Source organism: Hyperolius riggenbachi, chromosome 4 (genome assembly GCF_040937935.1).
Source record: "Hyperolius riggenbachi isolate aHypRig1 chromosome 4, aHypRig1.pri, whole genome shotgun sequence".
Taxonomy (NCBI): domain Eukaryota; kingdom Metazoa; phylum Chordata; class Amphibia; order Anura; family Hyperoliidae; genus Hyperolius; species Hyperolius riggenbachi.
The window spans coordinates 93,486,009-93,506,923 of NC_090649.1; the positions used below are offsets into that span (position 1 = coordinate 93,486,009).

Sequence of the window (20,915 nt, forward strand, 5' to 3'; positions counted from 1 at the left end):
ATCCATTGGGTGAGGTCCCAGTCCACCCCCACTCTCTTATTATCCACAGATGCCGAAAAAGCGTTTGATAGGGTGGACTGGGATTTCATTGAGGGCACACTCTGCTATATAGGCCTGGGAGGGAAAATGTGTAAACGCATTCTGGCATTATACTCCTGCCCTAATGGTCGGGTTAAAGCTAATGGAGTTCTCTCTGACTCATTTAATATACAGAATGGCACAATGCAGGGGTGCCCTTTATCACCCCTTATTTTTGCCCTTTCCCTTGAGCCTTTTCTGTGCACAGTACGCAACAATCCTGATATACAGGGTGTGAGCTTTCCAAAATCTACGCATAAAGTGGCGGCATATCCTGATGACATGCTCTTCTTCCTAACCAACCCCCATATCACCCTTCCAAATCTGATGGCTGAGTTTCGTAAGTATGGACTATTAGCTAATTTATCTATTAATTATGACAAAACTGAGGCTATGGGGCTACTCATCCCGGGATCTCTCAAGGCACTAATCCAAAGTAATTTTACATTTAAATGGCCTGCCCGTTCCTTGAAATATCTGGGGGTTAACCTCACCCCAAATCCAAATGACTTACCTACACACAATTATATACCTCTTCTTGAGAAAATCAAATTAGATCTCAAAAAATGGGATAAACCCCACTTTTCCTGGTTTGGAAGAATAAGCATTGTCAAAATGACAATTATGCCTCGCCTACTATACTTATTTCAAACCCTACCAATCCCGTTGCCTTCTGCATATCTTAAATCAGTGACCCAGACCTTCTCTAGATATTTCTGGAATGGTCGTAAGCCCAGAATAAAGTACCAACTTCAAACTGCTCCTAAAGAAATGGGGGGCATGGCCATTCCTAATCCAAAAATATACTATGCAGCTGCAGTGATGACCCGAATTATAGACTGGCATAGACACGCCAGCTGTAAACGCTGGGTATCTATGGAGGATGAATTACTGGCTGGACGTCTGGCTGACATTCCATGGTCAGCCCAAACCTCTCATATGAAAGACCCTGCCGCAACTCTGATAAATCACACTTAATTTATTTGCAAGATATAGACATCTTCCTCTCTTGTCTCCTTGGCCTACTCCACTCCTCCCCATCCTTGGAAATACAGCCTTCCCACCAGGGCTCCACCCCAAAAGTTATCCTAAATGGAGAGAGGGCCCCCAACTTCGGGCTTATCACCTGTTAGCGGATGGGGATTGGGTCCAGCTCCAGCCGTTACAGCAAACCTTACAATCTACATGTTTGGATAGCTGCATTCAGTTTAAACACTTCCTGCTTTCTCAGGGCCCTAAAGCCAGCTTTAATAGAACACTCCCCTTTTTGAACAAACATGCCAGGGAGAGGGACAATTGAAAGGCATTGGCCTCAATTCACTAAGCTTATCTCCTGTCTTTAATAACTCTTCTAGAGTTGTTACCATGGTGATAAGGCATGTAGTATTCAGGAAACATTTTACCTCAGGCAAACCTAAAGTTAACTCTTCTGTCTTTAAGTTAACTCTTTAAAGAGACACTGAAGCGGAAAAAAATTATGATATTATGATTTGTATGTGTAGTACAGCTAAAGGTGGCCATACACTGGCCCGATTCGCGGCCGTTTCGATCCTGGGATCGAATCTGCTGCCAATCGTTCGCGCTAAACGCACCCGCCGATCCGATTTCCTCCCGAAATCGGATCGGTCCATAGATCGCGCCGTGCACGAAATTACCCTCGATCGCCCGCGAGTAGGGAGCGCGTCGCTAGCGGCGGCCGATCAGGTATACATTACCTGACGCTGGCTCCCGGGCGTCTTCTCCGCATCTTCTCTGCGCTGCACCCGCTCCATCCGGCGCTTCCTGTCACTGCAGTGACCAGGAACTTCAAATAGAGGGCGCTCTATTTGAACTTCCTGGTCACGGAGTGACACAGGAAGCGCCGGGATGGAGCGGGTGCAGCGTGGAGAAGATGGAGAAGACGCCCGGGAGGCAGCGTCAGGTAATGTATGCGCAGGGGGGGGGGGGGGGGGGATGGGGACAGGCGGCAGCGCCACAGATTGTGATCGGTTTCAGGCTGAAATCGATTCACAATCTGCAGTAAAGGCAACCATACGATCCCTCTCTGATCAGATTAGATCAGATAGGCATCTGTCAGCTGGTCGATCTAATGGCACATCGACCAGTGTATGGCTACCTTAAGAAATAAAACATTAAGATCAGATACATCAGTCTAATTGTTTCCAGTACAGGAAGAGTTGAGAAACTCCAGTTGTTATCTCTATGCAAACAAGCCATTAAGCTCTCCGACTAAGTTAATCGTGGAGAGGGCTGTTATCTGACTTTTATTATCTCAACTGTTCCTGGACTATTTACTTTTCCTCTGCTAGAGGAGAGGTCATTACTTCACAGACTGCTCTGAAAGAATCATTTTGAATGCTGAGTGTTGTGTAATCTGCACATATTATAGAATAATGCAACGTTAGAAAAAAACACTATATACCTGAAAATAAAAGTATGAGAATATTTTCTTTGCTGCTAATCTTCTAGTAATTATTCATAGTACACAACCAATTCATTATATCATATTTTTTTCGCTTCAGTGTCTCTTTAAACCTTAAACTAACTCCAGAGGTAGACAGGCTGTTCATTAACTGCGTGTGAAAATAACTACAGAGGAGGTATATTAACTACAGAGGAGGTAACTTAAGGAATGAAGAGATAAAATAACTCACTATGTGGAGGTAAGTTTTCTCTTGCCTTATCTCCAGCATGATCTTAGTGAATTGAGGCCAATGTCTCTTATGTACTCACTACTGAATGACTCAGATTCCCCGGCAGCTTGCTATAGGTCTAAATGGGAGCAAGACCTGGGGCTCAACTTCAGTGATAAACAGTGGAATAAGATTTGTTTTCTCACACAAATCTTCCATCTCATCAAGAAATCAGGAAGCTGGTTATAAAGTATTTACAAGATGGTATTTGACCCCCTCTAGGCTTCATCTCATGTTTCCGGGTACATCTAATTTGTGCTGGAGATGTAGTCTGGAGCCTGGAACGTTAATACACATCTTTTGGTCTTGTAATAAGATCTCTCAGTATTGGGCGGATGTAAGGAAAATACTACACAAACTCACTGATTTTTTGCCCCCAGACTCCCCTGCCTTTTTTCTGCTCCACCATAACACCTGGTCGATTAAAAGATATAAAAAAACTCACAAAACACTTGGTTAACGTGGCTAGGAACTGGAAGTCTACCACCCCTCCCATGATTAAGGCCTGGTTAAAGGAAGTGGATTGGGTCTGTGCAATGGAAAACCTCACAGCTACTATTCAGGGCAGACATGAACAATTCTGGAAGACCTGGTTTAGCTGGTTTGAGTTCAAGCAGTAGGAGAACAGAGGCGCCAGCAGGATAAAAGTGGATAAAAACTTTAAAATTTGCTGGGAGGAAGTGGTGGACTTGCCTCCATAAAGCAGACTCGAAAGACTGTCTGAATAGTAGTCACATTTATTAATTAGTACCCCAAAACAGTGCAACGCGTTTCGCAGGCCCAGCCCGCTTCATCAGGCAATAAAAATGGGGACAAGACAGAATTTCAGCAATAGCAGGTGTAGCGCGAGGCGCATACAATTGGGAATTAGCAACATTGTAGGTTAGGACCTCTCCTAATTTATTTTTAGCATGGTATATCCCATTAAGGTATTGTTAGTATGCTTTACACCCCTATACCTTAGGTCACACTGACTAGCGACCAATATTTTCAATAAATGCAATTATATTTTTCATAAGGGTAGTGTTTAATCATCCTCATGCATACTTCATATTATGGTATATGTTGTTACAACCTTCTGTAAAAGACTTGTTATTTGATTGGACTGATATACACCAACTCGACGATATGTCTTTGTATGTTTAACCTTGTCAAAAATGTTAAAAGAATCTATATCTATCTATCTCTCTATCACATCCATCCCTTTCTCACTCAAGACACAACCAAAATATTAATACATGCCCTTATAATTCCTCGTCTGGATTACTGCAACGCACTACCGCTCCAGTCGGTACTGAACTCAGCTGCTCGTCTCATTCATCTTTCTTTTTGATCTTCCTCTGCTGACCCTCTTGGTCAAGCTCTTCACTGGCTGCCAATTAACCAGCGGATCCAGTTCAAACTCCTAACCCTAACCTACAAAGCTCTCCACAATCTCTCCTCGGTACATATCCTCACTAATCTCCAGATACAAAACCAATCGCAATCTCAGATCTGCACACGATCTTCTGTTGTCCTCTAGAATCATCTCCTCACATTCACAAGATTTTGCATGCGCTTCTCCCCTTCTCTGAAATACCCTCCCACAACACATCCATCACTTGCCAACCTTTGTTACTTTTAAATGCTAAAAAAAAAAACAAAAAAAAAAACTCATTACCGACAAGCGTATGCGCTACCTTAAGCCACTTCCTTTTGTCCTAAGACCAAATTGCACTCATACTAGGCATCCTAAAACACACTGCCTTTATATATTTTATCGTATACTACCCCTCTTGTTTCCCCCCCCCCATTCCCTTTAGATTGTAAGCTCACAAGGGCAGGGCTCTCCCCCCTTTTGTGTCTTGGAAATCATACATGTTATTCATCATGTTACTTTTATCACTTCTGTATTCAGTATTCTTTTATCATTTTTTGTATTTTGTCACAAATTATGTATCTTGTATATTAGTGTACACCATTGTCTGTATTATGTACCCCATGTTTCTTACTTTGTACAGCGCCACGGAATATGTTGGTGCTTTATAAATCAATATTAAATGTTAAAATAGTCATTTAAAGTATATCAACTTTGGGTGAAGTTTAAGAAGTTGGCCTTCACTACTAAGTACCACCAGCGATTTGTGCCATGAGTCAAGTTCTGGGACTCTACTGTACAAGTGCAAATTCCATAGACATTGACCAGGCTTTGAAATAACTAGTTGTGTTCAGGGTCCATTGCAAAACACACACACACACACACACACACACACACACACGTTTGATATGCAACATGCAGTGTGAATCCAACCTAAAACCAGGCGTCACAACGAGCCAGGTTCACCTCCTCTCATCAAGCCCCACAACAGTATAAAAAACCCCACCACAATTATTCAGTTTTTGTAAAAGGTTTTTATTAAATGTTAAAGTGCCATTGTTTACTATTAAAAACATTTACATAAAAAATATATTTACACAATGCTGCTACTGCGTAGCAGCACTTCTTCCCCTGCAGAGTACACATTACTCTATAAATTACACCAAAGCTGTACACGTTGTACCCATGAGTGTTCTTCATACACATGCAACACCTTACTGTAAACTAGCATGTGCCAAAATACAGACTAGAAAAGAATCAGAAAGGACAGAGACCCCATCTGATAAAGAAACTGCCTGTAGCTTATTGTTCACATTGTAACAGGTTTCCAGTCCCTGGGAAGGTTAAAAACAAACCTGCACAATGAAAATGCCCCTTTTTACTGCAGCCAAATAAAAAAGTAGTTTCATTAAAAGTCAGCATCCAGAGTGAATGTGTGATCTGCTGTCTTGGACATAACTCCCATCTTCTGGTATTCTCCAACCTTCTTCTCAAAGAAGTTGGTTTTTCCTTCTAATGAGATGTTCTCCATAAAGTCGAAAGGATTTTCTACCCTGAATAGCTGCAAGAGAAGAATGAGGGCGTTAGCAGGTCTCACACCAAACCGTAAGCAACGCATTACATATGTAATATGTAGCACAATGGGTGATAGTGTGAACCCTTCACTCACAAGTCATTAGGCCAGCATCTTACTGTTAAACCTGTGACAGGGGCAACTAAGAAGTTTACTTTCATCTGTTGCATCTTAGTACCCTACAGTCTTGGGTGTCCTTTGGGTACAGTTCTGCTGTTACCCCAATTAGTCCGCAAGTACAGCGCATGCACTGTCTTGGATGTAGGCCCTTGCCTACAGGAGTAGCATCATGGGGCAGGGTAAAGGAAGCCCTCTGTACTAATACCATTTAGGGCTAGGTTCAGTGCGGCATTGCATTTCCTGTAAGAGCAGGAATGCAATGGGAAAGTCACTGCATGCCATCCCAATGTTGCATTGCACAGTGAAAACTAGGCTACACTATTGTGTGCAGCGATTTACTATGGTGCACGCCGTTAGACTGCACCAACTACTATAGGCTGTGCACTGCGGCAAGCTGTTTAACAGTGAGGCTGTTACACCAAACGTAGCCCAATACTCCAATGGTGGCTCTGCTACACAGCAGCCCAATTCTCCCAAAATTGCATAAAAAAATAAAATTAAATACTAGTATGGTAGTCCAGTGGAGAGAACAAAGCCAGTCAAACTTTTTTTTAATAAAGGTTATTTTGTTTCCCACCAGTAATGTTAAATAAAAGCAACTTCCAGCAACCGTAAAGATAGTTACCTTGTTAAAACCCAGCTCCAGCAAGAGGCGATCTGCTACAAATTCAATGTATTGCTTCATTAATTCACAGTTCATGCCAATCAGTTTTACCGGCAGGGCATCGGTCAAGAATTCCTGAAAGGAAAGACAGGTTAGTAAATAAAGACCCCAGCTGCAGCTCATTTCAATCCAGAAACATCTTCCAATGCCCTTTCTGGATGTACTGACCTTCACCTTGATTTATAGGAAACTAAAATTGCTTATTACTTTATTCATAGACAGATCCTTTCCCCAAGAATAGGGGAGCCTAGTCTGGAGGGTCCAGAGGCTCCCCATATCTGAGAAGGGTCCTTGTCTGGGAATGGTGGGGGTGAAGATAGAAAGAACTGGACAGTCCAGAGGGTTACCACTGAAAGGGAACCAGAGGTGAGAAAGATATGAAGGCTGCTTTATTTCCTTGTAAACAATACCAGTTGCCTGGCAGCTCTGTTAATCTTACATTAGTGTCAGTCAAAACCCTGGAACAAGCATGCAGCTAGACACAGGATCCAGTAAAGTATTAGAGACACAGGATCAGGAGGGCTGCCAGACAGCTGGTATTGTTTATAAATATGGCAGCCTCCATATCCCTCTCAAATCAGGTTCCCTTTAAAGAAAACCTGTAAAGCAAAAAAAAAAAAAAAAAAAAAAAAAAAAAAAAAAAAAAAAAAAAAAAAAAACCCACACACCTACCCTGGGGAGTACGAACCTTGGGTGGGGAAGCCTCCAGATCCTATTGAGGCTTCCCCTGTCCTCAGTCCCACGGTGGCGATAAACCTCCCCAAACAGCAGGGGGGGTAAATATTTACATTCCCAGCTCCAGCGCAGGATCGGCTCGGAGATAGCTGATTGCTGTCGGGCCACTACTGTGCAGGCACAAGTCTCCTGCGCAGTAGAGCGGACCCAACAGATCGGCTATTTCCACCTATCTCCGTGCTGAGAGCCGCAACAGCGCCCCTGCTGGAGCCAAAAGAGGTAACTAAATCAGCGCTCATCAAGGGACAATTGCCGGACACTGAGCCAGCACTGGATTCCCTGCAGCTACAGGGGAGGTGGAAGCTTCATTGGGACCCTGAGGCTTCCCCCTCCCAAGGGGAGTACCCCCTAACCCCCCCCCCCCCCCCCCGGGAACTTTTGTTACAGGTTCTCTTGAAACAGCTCAGATTTACTTTATTAAAGGAGTTGCAAGACAAGAATAATGTATTCAGATTCACTTACCTGGGGCTTCTTCCAGCCCCTAGACGCAGGTCCCTCACTACAGGTCAGTGCTGCTCCATGCTCTTAGCCCTGTTCTGCACATGCCTCTAAACGCTCTGCTGGGAGTACGATCACAAGAGACTAGTGCGCACATGTGCAGAGAGGCCACTATGGGGCAGAGTGGAAATATGGAGCAGTATGGTCAAACATATGCACCTAATTTAATGGTAATGTAAGCAGCTTGAAAAAAACCCCACAATCAAATCCTGCAGTGACTCAGTTTGCATCTTGTGGCTCAAAAGGCTCCACAATTAGAATAGCATCTTGGCATTGGACTGATGGAGAGTTACATTGACTGTTCCATAGAGGAGATCAGTGACATGACTACATGAAGCACTGTAGAGGAGGTCAGTACTATATGAATCCAATACGTTACAATAGCTTAGGCTTACTGATTTATAATACACACCTGCTCAATCTTGACAGCATCAGTCACAAGCTCCCGGACACGAGCTTCTGATGGTTTGTGTACAAGATGCTTGAACATGAGGCATGCAAAGTCTGTGTGTAAACCCTGTATGCAAGAAAAATGTGATTAGAAAGTGCGCAGCAATATTACATTAGAGGTGACTTTTCTAAAGGGCACCACTTACCTCATCTCTGCTGATGAGTTCATTAGAGAATGTCAGTCCAGGCATCAGCCCTCGTTTCTTCAGCCAGAAGATGGCTGCAAAAGACCCAGAGAAAAAGATGCCTTCTACTGCCGCAAATGCCACAACTCGCTCACCTGTGGAGAAAATAAGGATCAGTGAAACTTCATTCCCATCAACCACTTTGTGACCCTAACCAATATTGGGTAGTGTGGGGGCTGCATCAGAGCTCCATTGAAAAATACGCAAGTTTTATGGTGTTGCTACAGGCAACCAGAAATGTCCACAAGTTTTGTTTTTAAAGTAAAAGTACTCACACAGTGATGTTACCCAATACCCCCCCTCCTAGTGCAGCTACTTTGACTGGCTCACTTTCAAGTTGCATTCTCTATTTGCAAACAACGTAATCACCTCTATTGCTCTGCATACAGAACTTGTTCTAGGTCAGTCAATCGATACAAAAAGCAGAGGCACTGTATAACAGCCTTGCAAGATCCATTTTTAAATCAGCAATGGTTTTAGCGATTGTCACATGATTTAAGACCACCCCCGTCTTTGTAAAATCCATGATGCGCTTGAGCCAGGTAATTAATGGAGTCCTTACCATAGGTTGAATTTGTGTCACTAATCCAGCGGAGTGCCCAGTCAGCCTTCTTTTTCACACATGGCAGCGTTTCGATGGCATTGAACAGGTACTCTCTGGAAGAGGATACAAAGTTTTGTTAGCAGGTTTTAGTAGAATCCATGGCAATAGCTTCCTTCATCATCGGTGCAGTAGTCTTACCTTTCTTTGGGATCTTTGATATAGGTGTCAATAAGCAGACTGTACATCTCTGAATGAATGTTCTCCATTGCAATTTGGAAGCCATAAAAACAACGCGCTTCTGTGACTTGAACTTCTTTACTGAACCTCTCAACCTGGAGATAGAAAGTTACAAGCTCAGTTTTCAGTTGATATTAGTTTCCCATTATAAAGCCCAAGTGCAAAGGTCTTATTTATAAAGCACCAACATTTTCTGGTTTCAAAATGCAATCTTTTTCCTGGACTACCAGGCAAGGTCTGCTACCTCAAGCCACATCAGAAAAGATTGCACACCTTATAACACATACAATTTACAGATCATTGTGCTCTCCCACTATCTATCAAGTTACCTCAGAGGGAGGGGGGGGGGGGGGGAGAACAGTGTGCAGAACCCCTTCTATACTGCAACCAAGAGCTACACACATGAAAAGGAGCCAATAAGTTTGGGTGATGGGATAGAATATCTGTAATATTTACTTTATTCAACCAATTCAGATAACATTTTACTACAACACCCCCCCCCCCCCCCCTTTTCATGGCACCTACCCTTAAATCATAGTAGGTTGATAGTGCAACACAACACACTGGCACCCACCCACTGCACCGATAGGGGGCAACTGTACTCATCACATCCTGACACCTACTTTAACCGTATTACAATACCCCCCCCCCCCAATGCAACTGACCACCCTGTAGTACCACAGATTGTAGTGTGGCATTGCAGCTAGAATGCCAAGACCTTATACATCAGGCCTGATAGCGAGGAGGAAAACAAACAAAACCAAACCATCTCCATTAAGAGGTTAGTCTGCTAGTCACCAGGTCATAAAGTTGATGAGGAAAGATGTGAAGTTAGTGTGGTGTTGCATGCAGCCTCCACAAAAAGCTTATTACATCCTAACCTGGGACAGATTCATTTAAATGTAGAAATTTGTACTTACCAAGTTCTCATTTACAATGCCATCACTGGCAGCAAAGAAGGCCAAGACATGGGAAATAAACCACTTCTCATCCTCTTTCAATGACTCCCAGTGCAAAAGGTCTTTTGACAGATCAACCTGCAATAGAGGAAATTTATGAGTACATACAGACCCATTATAGGCATAACAGACCAGGTTATTAGAATGCACCCAAGACCTTAATTTAGCCACAAGTGGTAGAACCATAGGTCTGCTGGTGGAATTTTAGAGTACACGAGAGCCACATTGTGTTTGATGAGAACTCTGCCCACCACTATTACAAGCAAGCAAGGGTGTCTCAATGTTGTGGCTTCCAGCTAGTCCACCTAGAGGGGCTACTGCACTGATTAAATGGAATTAAAAGCTTCACAAAACGAGGGGGTATGGCAGCACACGAACTGGGAAATGGTCTTCAACTGGATCCAGCAACAGTCAGACACCCATACAAGATTCAGAAGTAGTGGATGAAGCATGCCTAAAAAGCAATCTTGCCTTTGAGGATTCTTTTAAGCTTGGCGCAGTTTGGAACAATTGCACTGCGCGTTATAGCCAATGTGCAACCTGATAGAAAAAAAAAAAAAATAAAATCTGTGCACTTCCAGGTTGACTGTGGAAGTCACATGGTAATGCATTACCAGGAGCACTTTCCTCACATTACAGGCAGTGTGCCATTGCTCTATAGACGTTATGGCCATTGTGAAAAGTTGCGGTAGGCAAGAATACTGTGATGTAACATGGTTAAGTGTATAAGGCCCTAATGCAAGACATTTTGCTTCATGCTGGGCACACGATGCAATTCCCCATCCAATTTATGGGTAATTGTTTTGAGTGTACATGTCCAAAATGCTCCTGTTCGATAAAGGGAAAGATTTTCCAAAACTACTTCACAGTGCAGGAGTGGTGAAGTGGCGCCACAAGGCCGAATCTTGGGAGATTGTATGCTGAAGTCAACTGAGAAGCGGCCTATGGGTAGGCAACAGCTCTCCCTTCTAGAAGAGATATGTCTCTTGGTCAATCTGCCCACAGTCTAAGAGGCTGCATCTCATATCCAGAAAGATTCCAGCAAGAGGATACTGAACATTGGTACATTTAGTATGCCATGGTTTGTTCTAAGAGAAAGTACCTGAGGTGGATATTATAGGACACAGGCATGCATGTTCTCTGCATAATTACATGCCTGTGTCCTCCTGGTGCCGCTGCTATCCCCCCCCCCCCCCCCCCAACAACCTGATTGTTGCTAGTCTCCTTTTGTCCCTTCTAGCTACCACCTGCTCCTCCCCTAGCTTCCTCCAATCAGCATCTAAGCCGTGACCCAGGAAGTACTTCCAGGTCACAGCCATCTTGAATTTCTGCACCGGTGATTGGATGATGAAGGGAGAGCGGCGCAGATTGATCTGTGAGGCGGGGGTAGAGCAGATTTTTTTCTTCATGCCGCTTTGTGTTCCCTTTAAAGTGTTCTAATTTAACTCACCTCTTCTGCAGTCCAGAATGAAGCTTCAGCTTTCTTGTACATCTGCCAGATGTCATGATATTGGATTGGAAAAATGACAAAGCGGTGGGGGTTATCCCTCAAGAGAGGTTCATCTTGAATACTTCGGTTCCTGTGTTCCTTAGTCTTAAGCTAGGAAAGAAAGGACTGGTTAAGATTTTGTCCGTTACATACATAACCTTGTTCTCATGTACTGCTGCATCCAGACTACTGTAGCTGTATACAGAGCAGGAATTCTTTTTTTACCTTGTGTCCTTGCTGGTCAGTTTGCCCACACTTCCCACTAAGTCAGTGACAAAGTAAGTCTATTGGTTCAACAGACTGCAGTAAAGGGATACAAGGCGAGGGAAGGTTTTGAATCAGTCAAGTTTGTGTTTCTTCAAAGAGTTGAGATCACGTCATTATCTCAACTGTACAGTGAGGGGGAATTTCAAGAGCAAAGCCATAAGGCCTTTGATTCACATTAGCTTTTGTTTGCTGATCGGACTGTATACTGTACAAATGGAAGTGAATGGATCCAATGGATCAATTCACATGCGTCCGTTGGTACAGATACATTCCAATCCCTGGACCTAAATATTGCTGCAAGCCCTAATTTACAGTCCCGTTCTGCTTAGCAGGGGGGGGGGGGGGGGAGGGAAACACCATGCAGCAGCATTGGGGCAATGTAAAACTGAATGTTTTTCACACTAGTGAAGAAACAGACAGTTCTACAGGAGATGGGGCATGTGCTGACGCAAATCTAACGCTGGGTGAGTGGGGGACGGTTTATACATACCTAATCTTCCATAGCAGCCGGCGGTAGAGGCTTCCGTCTTCTTCCGCGTCATGTGACTACATGACGCGCTGTGTAGTCACAGCGGAAGCCTCTACTGCCTGCTGCTTCGGAAGATTAGGTATGCATTTGCTGAAAAACCAGATCCGATCAATCATTGCTCAGATCCATTTTCACTATGTGAACCAGGCCATGGACTGAGCCATCCGGATCCGGTGAAGCGGAGACCGGATCCTTCTGGCTCAGAACGCCAACGTGAACCGGGCCTAAGACTAAGTCCGAAGTCAAGTCATTGTGGTACAGCTGAAAGTCAAAGCATGATGATGGGACAAGGTAGCCTGTAACACAGTCTAAACCCTTGACTTTGCAGAAAAACGTGTCCACTCATGTCCGTGTCTGTATGTGCCTTTTGAAACATGTAATTATCAGTATGCAGAAAAAAAAAATTAAACTCCACAATACAAATCAGATAGCAGGTTTGCAACGCGCCCAAAAAAAAAAAAAAAAAAACACTTTATACGCGATTTTATGTGCATTTGAGCCATGCGGAATCTCATACGACAACATCTATGCTGTAAGTATAAAGCCTGATGTGTAGCCGTGTCAATAGAGATGGTCAATGAGATGGAAATAATTCTGCATTGATGCTGGTTTATGCAAATGTATGCACTCCCTTTGCTGATGAAATCAAATAATTTGATATTTTGTTAAAATTTGGTTTGGCGACTATGAATTAAAGGGTACCTGAGGCGAGTTAAAAGAAAAGCTTTATACATACCTGGGACTTCCTCCAGCCCCTCGCTGTCCTCCTCCGCCACCTGGATCTTCTGCTATGAGTCCAGGTAATTCAGCCAGTCAGAGCAGTCTGGCTACGTGCCGCTTCCACAGCCAGGAGCGTTCTGCACCTGCACAATAGTGCTGCGCAGGTGTAGTGCTCTCCCGGCAGCGAAGTGTGTGCATGCGCACTACACCAGACTGGCTCAAGTACTTGGACTCATAGCAGAAGATCCAGGTGGCTGAGGACAGCGAGGGACTGATTAGCCTGAAGGCGGCTGGAGGAAGCCCCAGGTATGTATATAAAAAAAATAAAAAAAAAAAAATTTAATTTCATCTGTCTCAGGTTTACTTTGTTACACAGTAGTACTCTACATATGCACTCTCCACAGAGCTGCAGGGAATCCACTGAGAATGTTGTGCACATTGAACACAGGTGTTGTCTATCACCCATAAACCTTGTTCAGATTGTGCATGAAGAATGTGTAATAGAGGAAGAATCTCCTCATTCCCCTGCAGAGTACCTGCACATCACTCTTACATGAAACCACAGTCACATTGCCTAGGGCCTGATAGATGCTCTTTGTTCCGGTTTGTACTTTTTACAAGTACTCTTACCAAGGACTAGGTTTAGTCTAAAGTACACACACACACACACACACACACACACACACTAGTCTACATATCCTCACTTCAGTTGTCTTGTAAAATTCCTAAGCGTTGGCAGGGGGCAGCGCAGCAGTTTTTTTAAATCATGTAGCGAGCCCAGGGCTCGCTACATGATAGCCGCTGCTCAGCGGCATCCCCGATCAGGAAATCCCGTTCAAAGAACGGGATTTCCTGGAGGGCTTCCCCGTCGCCATGGCGACGGGGCGGGATGACGTCACTGGTCGGGGTGCTGCTAGCTGCGTCCAGCAAAAAAAAAAAAAAAAAAATTTAAATCGGCCCAGCAGGGCCTGAGCGGCACCCTCCGGCGGCTTACCCCGTGTCACACACGGGGTTACCGCTAAGGAGGTTAGGAGACGAATTTCACGTCACATACTGTTAAACAAAATTGTAATATGCAAATTAGAGGAGTCTGGATTTTTGGACCGACTCCACAGCCCTGGTTGTGGCTGTTACCATAATACATGCCTATAACCCAGTACTGAGGATACAAAGAAAGCAACTGACCTGCTCATCTTCAGCCTCCAGGAAGATCTTACGGGCTGTCTTGCTAGCCAGGACCCTGGTGTTACTCAGTGAAGGTGGCTGCAAAAGAAAAAAAAAATTCCTCCATTAGATTTTAAATGAACATGCCTTACAAGAACCTAAACGTGTTTGTCAGGAGATATATCTGCGATATACGGAATAAACAGGCCCCTCCCCACACTGCGGCTTTAAAAAGATTCCACTTTAAAGTAGTGACAGTATGGAGGACAGGTTATCAGCATGGGCGGGTGCATATATGGTGGGGAGCAGGGATGGGCTTTCGAGTAGTTATGAGGTTGTAACTACTCATCACGAACCACATCTTGCAATAGCAGTATTTTACACCATAATGTAAGGCAACCTTGCAACAACACAGCAGTATCCATGTGAAATCATCATGGGCTTACCTGCAGCTAGAAATTGAAGGCAAGCAAAGTAGCACCCTACATCTGTTTAACAGTCTTAGTTGCACACAAACCTGAAATATCTACGTTTGATGGATTACTTCTAGTATGAAGCCGGGCGCAAGTGTAAAAGGGCAAAGTAATGTGTTCCATGAGCCGCCTGCAACTTTAATAGGGCAGTGTAACAGATGAAGCCGCTGGCTTCAGCGCTGCCTCCTCTCCTATAGAACACATGTGTCCCCCAGAGTAGTTTGTTCGTGCAGAGCGGGTGCTGGCAGAAACAATGTCTGCAGCCTCCCTGCTCTGCTCATTTCTTGCAACGAACGACTCTTGGGGACACGTGTATCCCCCGGCTGCCAGTGTGCGCCCAGCTAACGGAAAAGTACCATAAAATGCAACAAGATAAGCAGTGGTTTAGCCAACTAAATTGTGGCCTTATATACCCCCTCCCTACCGGCCTATAGCCTAGTAACCACATGACAGCACTCAAAAATGAGCAGCCATGATTCAGTAGCCAAATCAGCAACTTATCCAAGGCCATGAAGAAGCTTGTCCAGCTAAATGTGAATAGAGCACACTAACACACAATCAAGATTTGGCCAGCTAATACATTTTACCTCAATCTGATTAACCTGGTACAGCCCATGTCAATTTTAGCTCCCCTTGAGCAAACAACTCCTACAAAGTAGTGCCAACTGCCTTTGTTACAGATCTTCCTGTTCTCTTGATTCTGCACTTTCCTATGGACCTTTCTTCTGAATCTGCCCCACCATACAACCTCAGGAAAGTTCAGTTTCATTACTATTATGATTCCATCTTGGTACACACCAAGCAATATTAACATCACATTGATATACAGATTTAACAAATTAGCTACTAAGCTATTGTACATATATGCAATTCATTCATTTTTTGTCATATTAAATATCAAAAGTAATTTCACACAGAACAAAACCACCAATCAATACATTCCAGCAGATCCAGCTTCTGGCAAAACAGAGCATAAGCTTGGGATCAGCGACTGGAAATCAAACTTTTACCAACTCTTTTCAATCACAGATAGGATCTGAAGTGAAAATGAATGCACACCTGACCTAATGAAGACATCTATAGATGAAGGTATCCAATTTGACCTATATACCCCTACCACTCATCTGCAGCAGTGTGACACAAAGGGCTCCATTCACTAAGACAAATAGCATGCTTTGTCAAAGTTAACACACCTTATCAGAGTTGCATAGCAAGCACTACAAACCCGCAGGGGCTCAGGGCAGGATAAGTGGAGCTCTCATTGCCATTTAGCAGGAATAAGTTCGCTATGCAACTCTGATAAGGCATGCCATTTTTCTTAGTGCATCAAGCCCAATGAGCGTCCCAGGTCACATAACACACAAGATTTTGACTAAAATCCCTGAACCCACCGTGTTCTCCTTGTCAGTCAGGCTCAGCTTCTTGATGGGGGAAGCATTGTCATTCACAGAGGAGAGTGGCTGGCGTGTGGACATCATGATGATGGCGGGAGATCGAGCAGAGCGCTGGAGCGATGTGTTGAGTGAATGTGCACCGAGCAGAGGAAGATACCGACCGCCTCCGCTCTGCCTATTTATCAAGCAGTTCGCATTTGGCGCCAGGCAGCGCTGACCAATCACAGAGCGGCACAGCCTACAGCTGGGATGGAGGGAATTCCGCCTCCGCCAATCACAAGCGCGGATGTTGCTCCAGCTGTCCCGTAGCCGAATCTAAAAAGTGCGCCCTTTTTACACAATAGTCCGAGCCGGGACATACATACCGTATGTGCACCACCCTGCCCGGGCTTTATACATGTGTGTATCCACCAGCACGGGCTCATACATGTACTCTCCCTGCATATGGGGGGGGGGGGCACACCATACATGCACTTTCCCTGCATGTAATACAACCGGTGTGTTGAAAATAAATGCAGCTTTGTCAGAATTTGCATCCTCTACCATTCCTTCTCCTTACACGAACCTTCCTGCCTAACCTAGTAGGATGCAAATTCTGATTGGTAGCAAGTTTTGGTACCACACGTACGCATGGGGGCCACATTATACCAGGGTTACAACATGCCACATCACATACCGTGGTTACATGCTATATCAGGTAGAGGTGTAATAAGGCTAGCACAGGGCGTGCATTAGTGAGCGGACTCGGAGCGATTCTCCTGTATGCATTCATACAACATACCCAGTGGAGCCAGACAGAGTGCAGTGACTGGAGAGTTGCTCAATACAGAGTACAGACGCCAGTGAAGCTACACTGACACCTGCTCTGAGGCAGATTATTATTATAAGCCTCATACAGCCTGTCCTAAGTATAGATCCCCTCTGGTTGTTGCATAGATACAGCATTAGAGGACAGTTGCATTGTGCTCTGTGTGTGGACGGGAGGTGGCGCCCCTCTGCTGAGCTGTTACACAACCCCTTATGAAACATGTTACACAACAGCCGTATATATATCAGCGCCTGCGGGACACGGGTGAGAGAGCTGCTTATACATTTTGCTAGCGCAGGACACAAGCCCGAGCCCAGCAATTATTATAAACGCAGTAAGTTTTAGTATCGGCTGGTTGCCATGGTGACGCAGGCTGGATTCACACGCTGAAGTTAACTGCCACCACACTACAGCCTTTATATACTCTGCAGCCAGATGTGCTATCAGATTATAAATGGGGAAATGCAGCTGCAGAATGCAGTTTAGAAATTCCCTCCACCAGAGGCGAGTCACGTGAGTGTCAAACACTTCCGCGCGGCCCTCAAATCTGGCGCGCTCCCCGCAATAGGGGCGCCGTACCGAGGCGAGGATGGAGTCTTGGCCAATGAGGTGGCGGGGATGCGTCACGTGCCTGTGTTCCAAGTGGCACTGCGGGAAGGCGGAAGTAAGCTAACAGAGCTTTCCCGCGTACTTACTGACAGAAGTAAGCGTATTGTGAAGGAAAAGTGAAGCTAATGCGATTAGGGGGAGGTTGTCGGTCTGAGCGGTGTGTTGCTTATGCTTATGGGACGTGAGACTGCGGGTGACAGCATGCCAGTGCTTGCAATGTACGGCGGTCTGCCAGTGTGAGGAGTTTCCCTATGCTTCCATGTCATCACACATGGGTAGATGCCCCGCCCACTCTACCCCACAGGATCTTAATTAGTATAAAAGTTCAACAGTGCTGGCCCCCCCCAGTCTTTTTTTTTGTCCTCGACTTTTCTCACCTCACAGGATCGACGTGAGTAGGGCAAGATTTGCCTGATAGTTTTTTTTTTTTTCCCCCCTTTTCTCCCCCCTACCTAATTGTTGTTTTTCTACCTCTCCCGTTACAACTATAAATTAGTTGGGGAGTCCCCCCACTCTGCTGGTACTCAGGGGGTTAGGGGGTCGCATCCTATACATAAGGTTTAAATAACCTGTTATTTGCGCCCCCTCGGATGGCATGGGCCGGATCAGTGGTCAGCCCTGGACGCTTTTAGAAAATGCTAAATGCATTGCACCCGCTGGGGGATCCGCTCTCACCTTTTTCTCCCCTATTGCATCCTGGGGTTGCCCGTGTCCCTACGCCAGTCTCCCTCCCTTGGCCTCTCTGGTCTCTCCGGACTTCCGCGCATCCCCGGGCCAGCGTGCGCTCCACGCGTCCACCACTTCCGCGTTCCAGGGTCTCTGCTCGGATTGGGCGCGCGCTGGGCCGGAAGTGGGCGGGGCGGAGATCTCGGCGCATCAAGGATTTAAACTCTGTGGCGGCGTCCGCTCACTGCTATGCTCTGTATTAGCAGGACGCCGCCATGGAGGGAGATTCTCAGCAGCCAGATCGGCAGGAGCGCACGATGCAGCCGGGGACATCCTCTGGGGAAAACCTTGGGACTAATAGGAGTGAGTAGAACGGCAGGTTATCCTGGGAACGTGGGGTAACTTTAGGATGCCTCCTTACCTGTTTTTTCTGTTTCTTCCTTGCAGCTGTTTTAGCTGGCACTATGGATCCTCCAGCTCTTCCAGCAGACCAGCAAAGGGCTCTAAGGTAGGGGGGGGTGGGGGTGAGAAGGTAGGTTCTTAAGCCCTAAAAAGAGGTGGAACAAACACTGATAGTAATTATCTCTTCAGTCCTAGAAAACACCACAAGAAAAAGTCCAGATCCAAATCTAAGACAAGAGGATCTGGAGCATCTACTGAAGATAGAGAAAGGAGTAGGTCTCCGCTCAGAAGCCACCCGTACAGACGCTGCTGGGCATGTGACAAGGAGACTATGCCAGACAAGAATGTATGCAGGTCCTGCTTTGCGGACATGGCAAGACAATCGTCACAGACTCCTATGGATGTGTCACAGATGATAAAGGACGCCGTTCAGGAGTCAATGAAGGAGTATGTAGCCTCACTCCCTTCTCAAGCAGTACCACTTACGGAACAGGCTACACCAGCTAGCGAATCAGAAGAAATTGCTGGGGGTTTCGACTTCGCTCTAGTACAGCCCTACCTACAGGCGGTACGCGAGGCAATTGAATGGGAGAGTTCAGACGACGAACAACCTTCTACTAGCTCTAGAAGACACAAGGAGTATTACTCTCATCTCAAGAAAAAAACAACCTCATTTCCTATGATGGACGAAATTGCGGACATTATTAAAGAGGAATGGGAGAAGCTAGACAAGAAGCCACCCCTGAACAACCGTATGACAAAATTATATCCCATGAAGCCTAAGAATACAAAATCTCTGGATAATCCACCAACAGTTGATGCTTCCGTCACTAGATTGGCAAAGCACATTACGCTACCAAGGGACAACGTGGCATCATTCAAGGACGTAATGGAAAAGAAGATGGACTCTGAACTGAAGAAAATATATACCTTAGCAGGGAGCGCCACGAAACCAGCGGTAGCATTAACCTCAGTGGCAAGAGCTATCAGAGCCTGGACTATAAATATAGAGGAGGCAGTTCGGGCCGACGCTGACAAGGAAGCTATTATAAAGGCGTTAGACGACTTCAACCTAACAGCGGATTACGTGGGCGAGGCAGCCGTAGATATTATCAGATGCACAGCTAGAACTATGGCATCGTCAGTGGTAGCTAAAAGAGCCCTATGGCTAAAATCCTGGTCAGCAGATCAATCGTCGCGTCAAGAGTGGTGTAAGATACCGTACGACGGAGATAATCTGTTTGGTAAAGAGCTGGATAGTGCTATACAGAGGGTAACAGGGGGGAAGTCCGGACTATTACCCCAGGACAGAAAGCCAAGCAGAAGACCTAATTTCCAAACCAATAGATTCCAGCAATCTAGACTCCGTACCGCCAGATCATATAGACCGGGCAGAGAATTTAAGAAGAACTGGCAGAGCAGTCATGCTAATCTCCAAAGAATAACACGCCAGAAAACAACTACATCGACCCCAAACCAACAAAAGTCTTTTTGACAGCAAATCCATCCAAGTATGCCCGGTAGGGGGAAGATTAAAGGAGTTCGGGCATGTTTGGATGAAAGAAATAGACAATCCGTGGGTTACAAGGACGATATCACGGGGTCATCGCTGGACCTTTGCGAAGAAACCTCCCAAAACACACTTTGTTACCACAAGGATTCCAAGAAACAAGGACAAGACAAAAGTACTTATGGATTATATAATTACTCTCCTGGACAAGAGAGCGATAATACCAGTACCAGACGATCAGAGAGGGAAGGGGGTGTACTCCCCACTCTTTTTTGTGCTGAAAAAAACGGGAGACCTGAGACCCGTCCTCGATCTACGCTACTTGAACAAACATATAAAAGTCAAAAGATTCAAGATGGAGACTCTACACTCGATTATCCAAGCAGTAAGGCGATCAGACTGGATGCTATCTGCGGACCTCGAGGACGCCTATTTGCACGTCCCCATCCACTCGAGGTTCCAGAGGTTTTCTAAGATTTGCAGTAGGTCCGAGTCACTACCAGTTCACATGCTTGCCTTTTGGAATCTGCACGGCACCACGGACTTTCACCAAAATCCTACTTTCCTTAGTGGCCCTATTAAGAACAAAAGGCCTACGTCTATTCCATTATCTGGACGACCTGCTACTTCTAGCGTCAGACAAAGAGACCCTAATTACTCAGAGAAGAACTCTTCTAGATTCCCTCAGTCACTTCGGATGGAGAATAAATATGGACAAGAGCCAACTGGAACCAACTCAGTCTATGATTTTCCTGGGGGCCCTATTTCAGACGAATCACAACATAGTGAGT

General features: G+C 45.3%; 2 protein-coding genes and 1 long non-coding RNA gene across 3 annotated transcripts in view; 2 read left to right on the plus strand and 1 right to left on the minus strand.

Moving 5' to 3' along the window:
• Positions 1-5,139: 5,139 nt before the first annotated feature.
• On the minus strand, positions 5,140-17,478 carry RRM2 (ribonucleotide reductase regulatory subunit M2). The gene is made up of 10 exons (XM_068280308.1): positions 16,127-17,478; positions 14,284-14,361; positions 11,544-11,693; positions 10,055-10,171; positions 9,096-9,229; positions 8,916-9,010; positions 8,315-8,448; positions 8,131-8,235; positions 6,447-6,560; positions 5,140-5,689 (listed from the first exon to the last, which is right to left on the minus strand). Exons 1-10 carry the CDS (start codon positions 16,211-16,213, stop codon positions 5,537-5,539), a joined length of 1,167 nt encoding a protein of 388 aa, XP_068136409.1. The 5' UTR covers positions 16,214-17,478; the 3' UTR covers positions 5,140-5,536.
• Positions 17,372-20,915, plus strand: part of LOC137571347 (uncharacterized) — a 28,726-nt gene continuing 25,182 nt past the window's right edge. The window contains exon 1 of the long non-coding RNA XR_011031344.1: positions 17,372-17,640. This is a non-coding gene — a long non-coding RNA (uncharacterized lncRNA). The remainder of the gene's footprint in view (positions 17,641-20,915) is intronic.
• Positions 18,666-20,109, plus strand: LOC137571343 (lamina-associated polypeptide 2-like). The gene is made up of 2 exons (XM_068280306.1): positions 18,666-18,720; positions 18,804-20,109. Exons 1-2 carry the CDS (start codon positions 18,677-18,679, stop codon positions 20,107-20,109), a joined length of 1,350 nt encoding a protein of 449 aa, XP_068136407.1. The 5' UTR covers positions 18,666-18,676.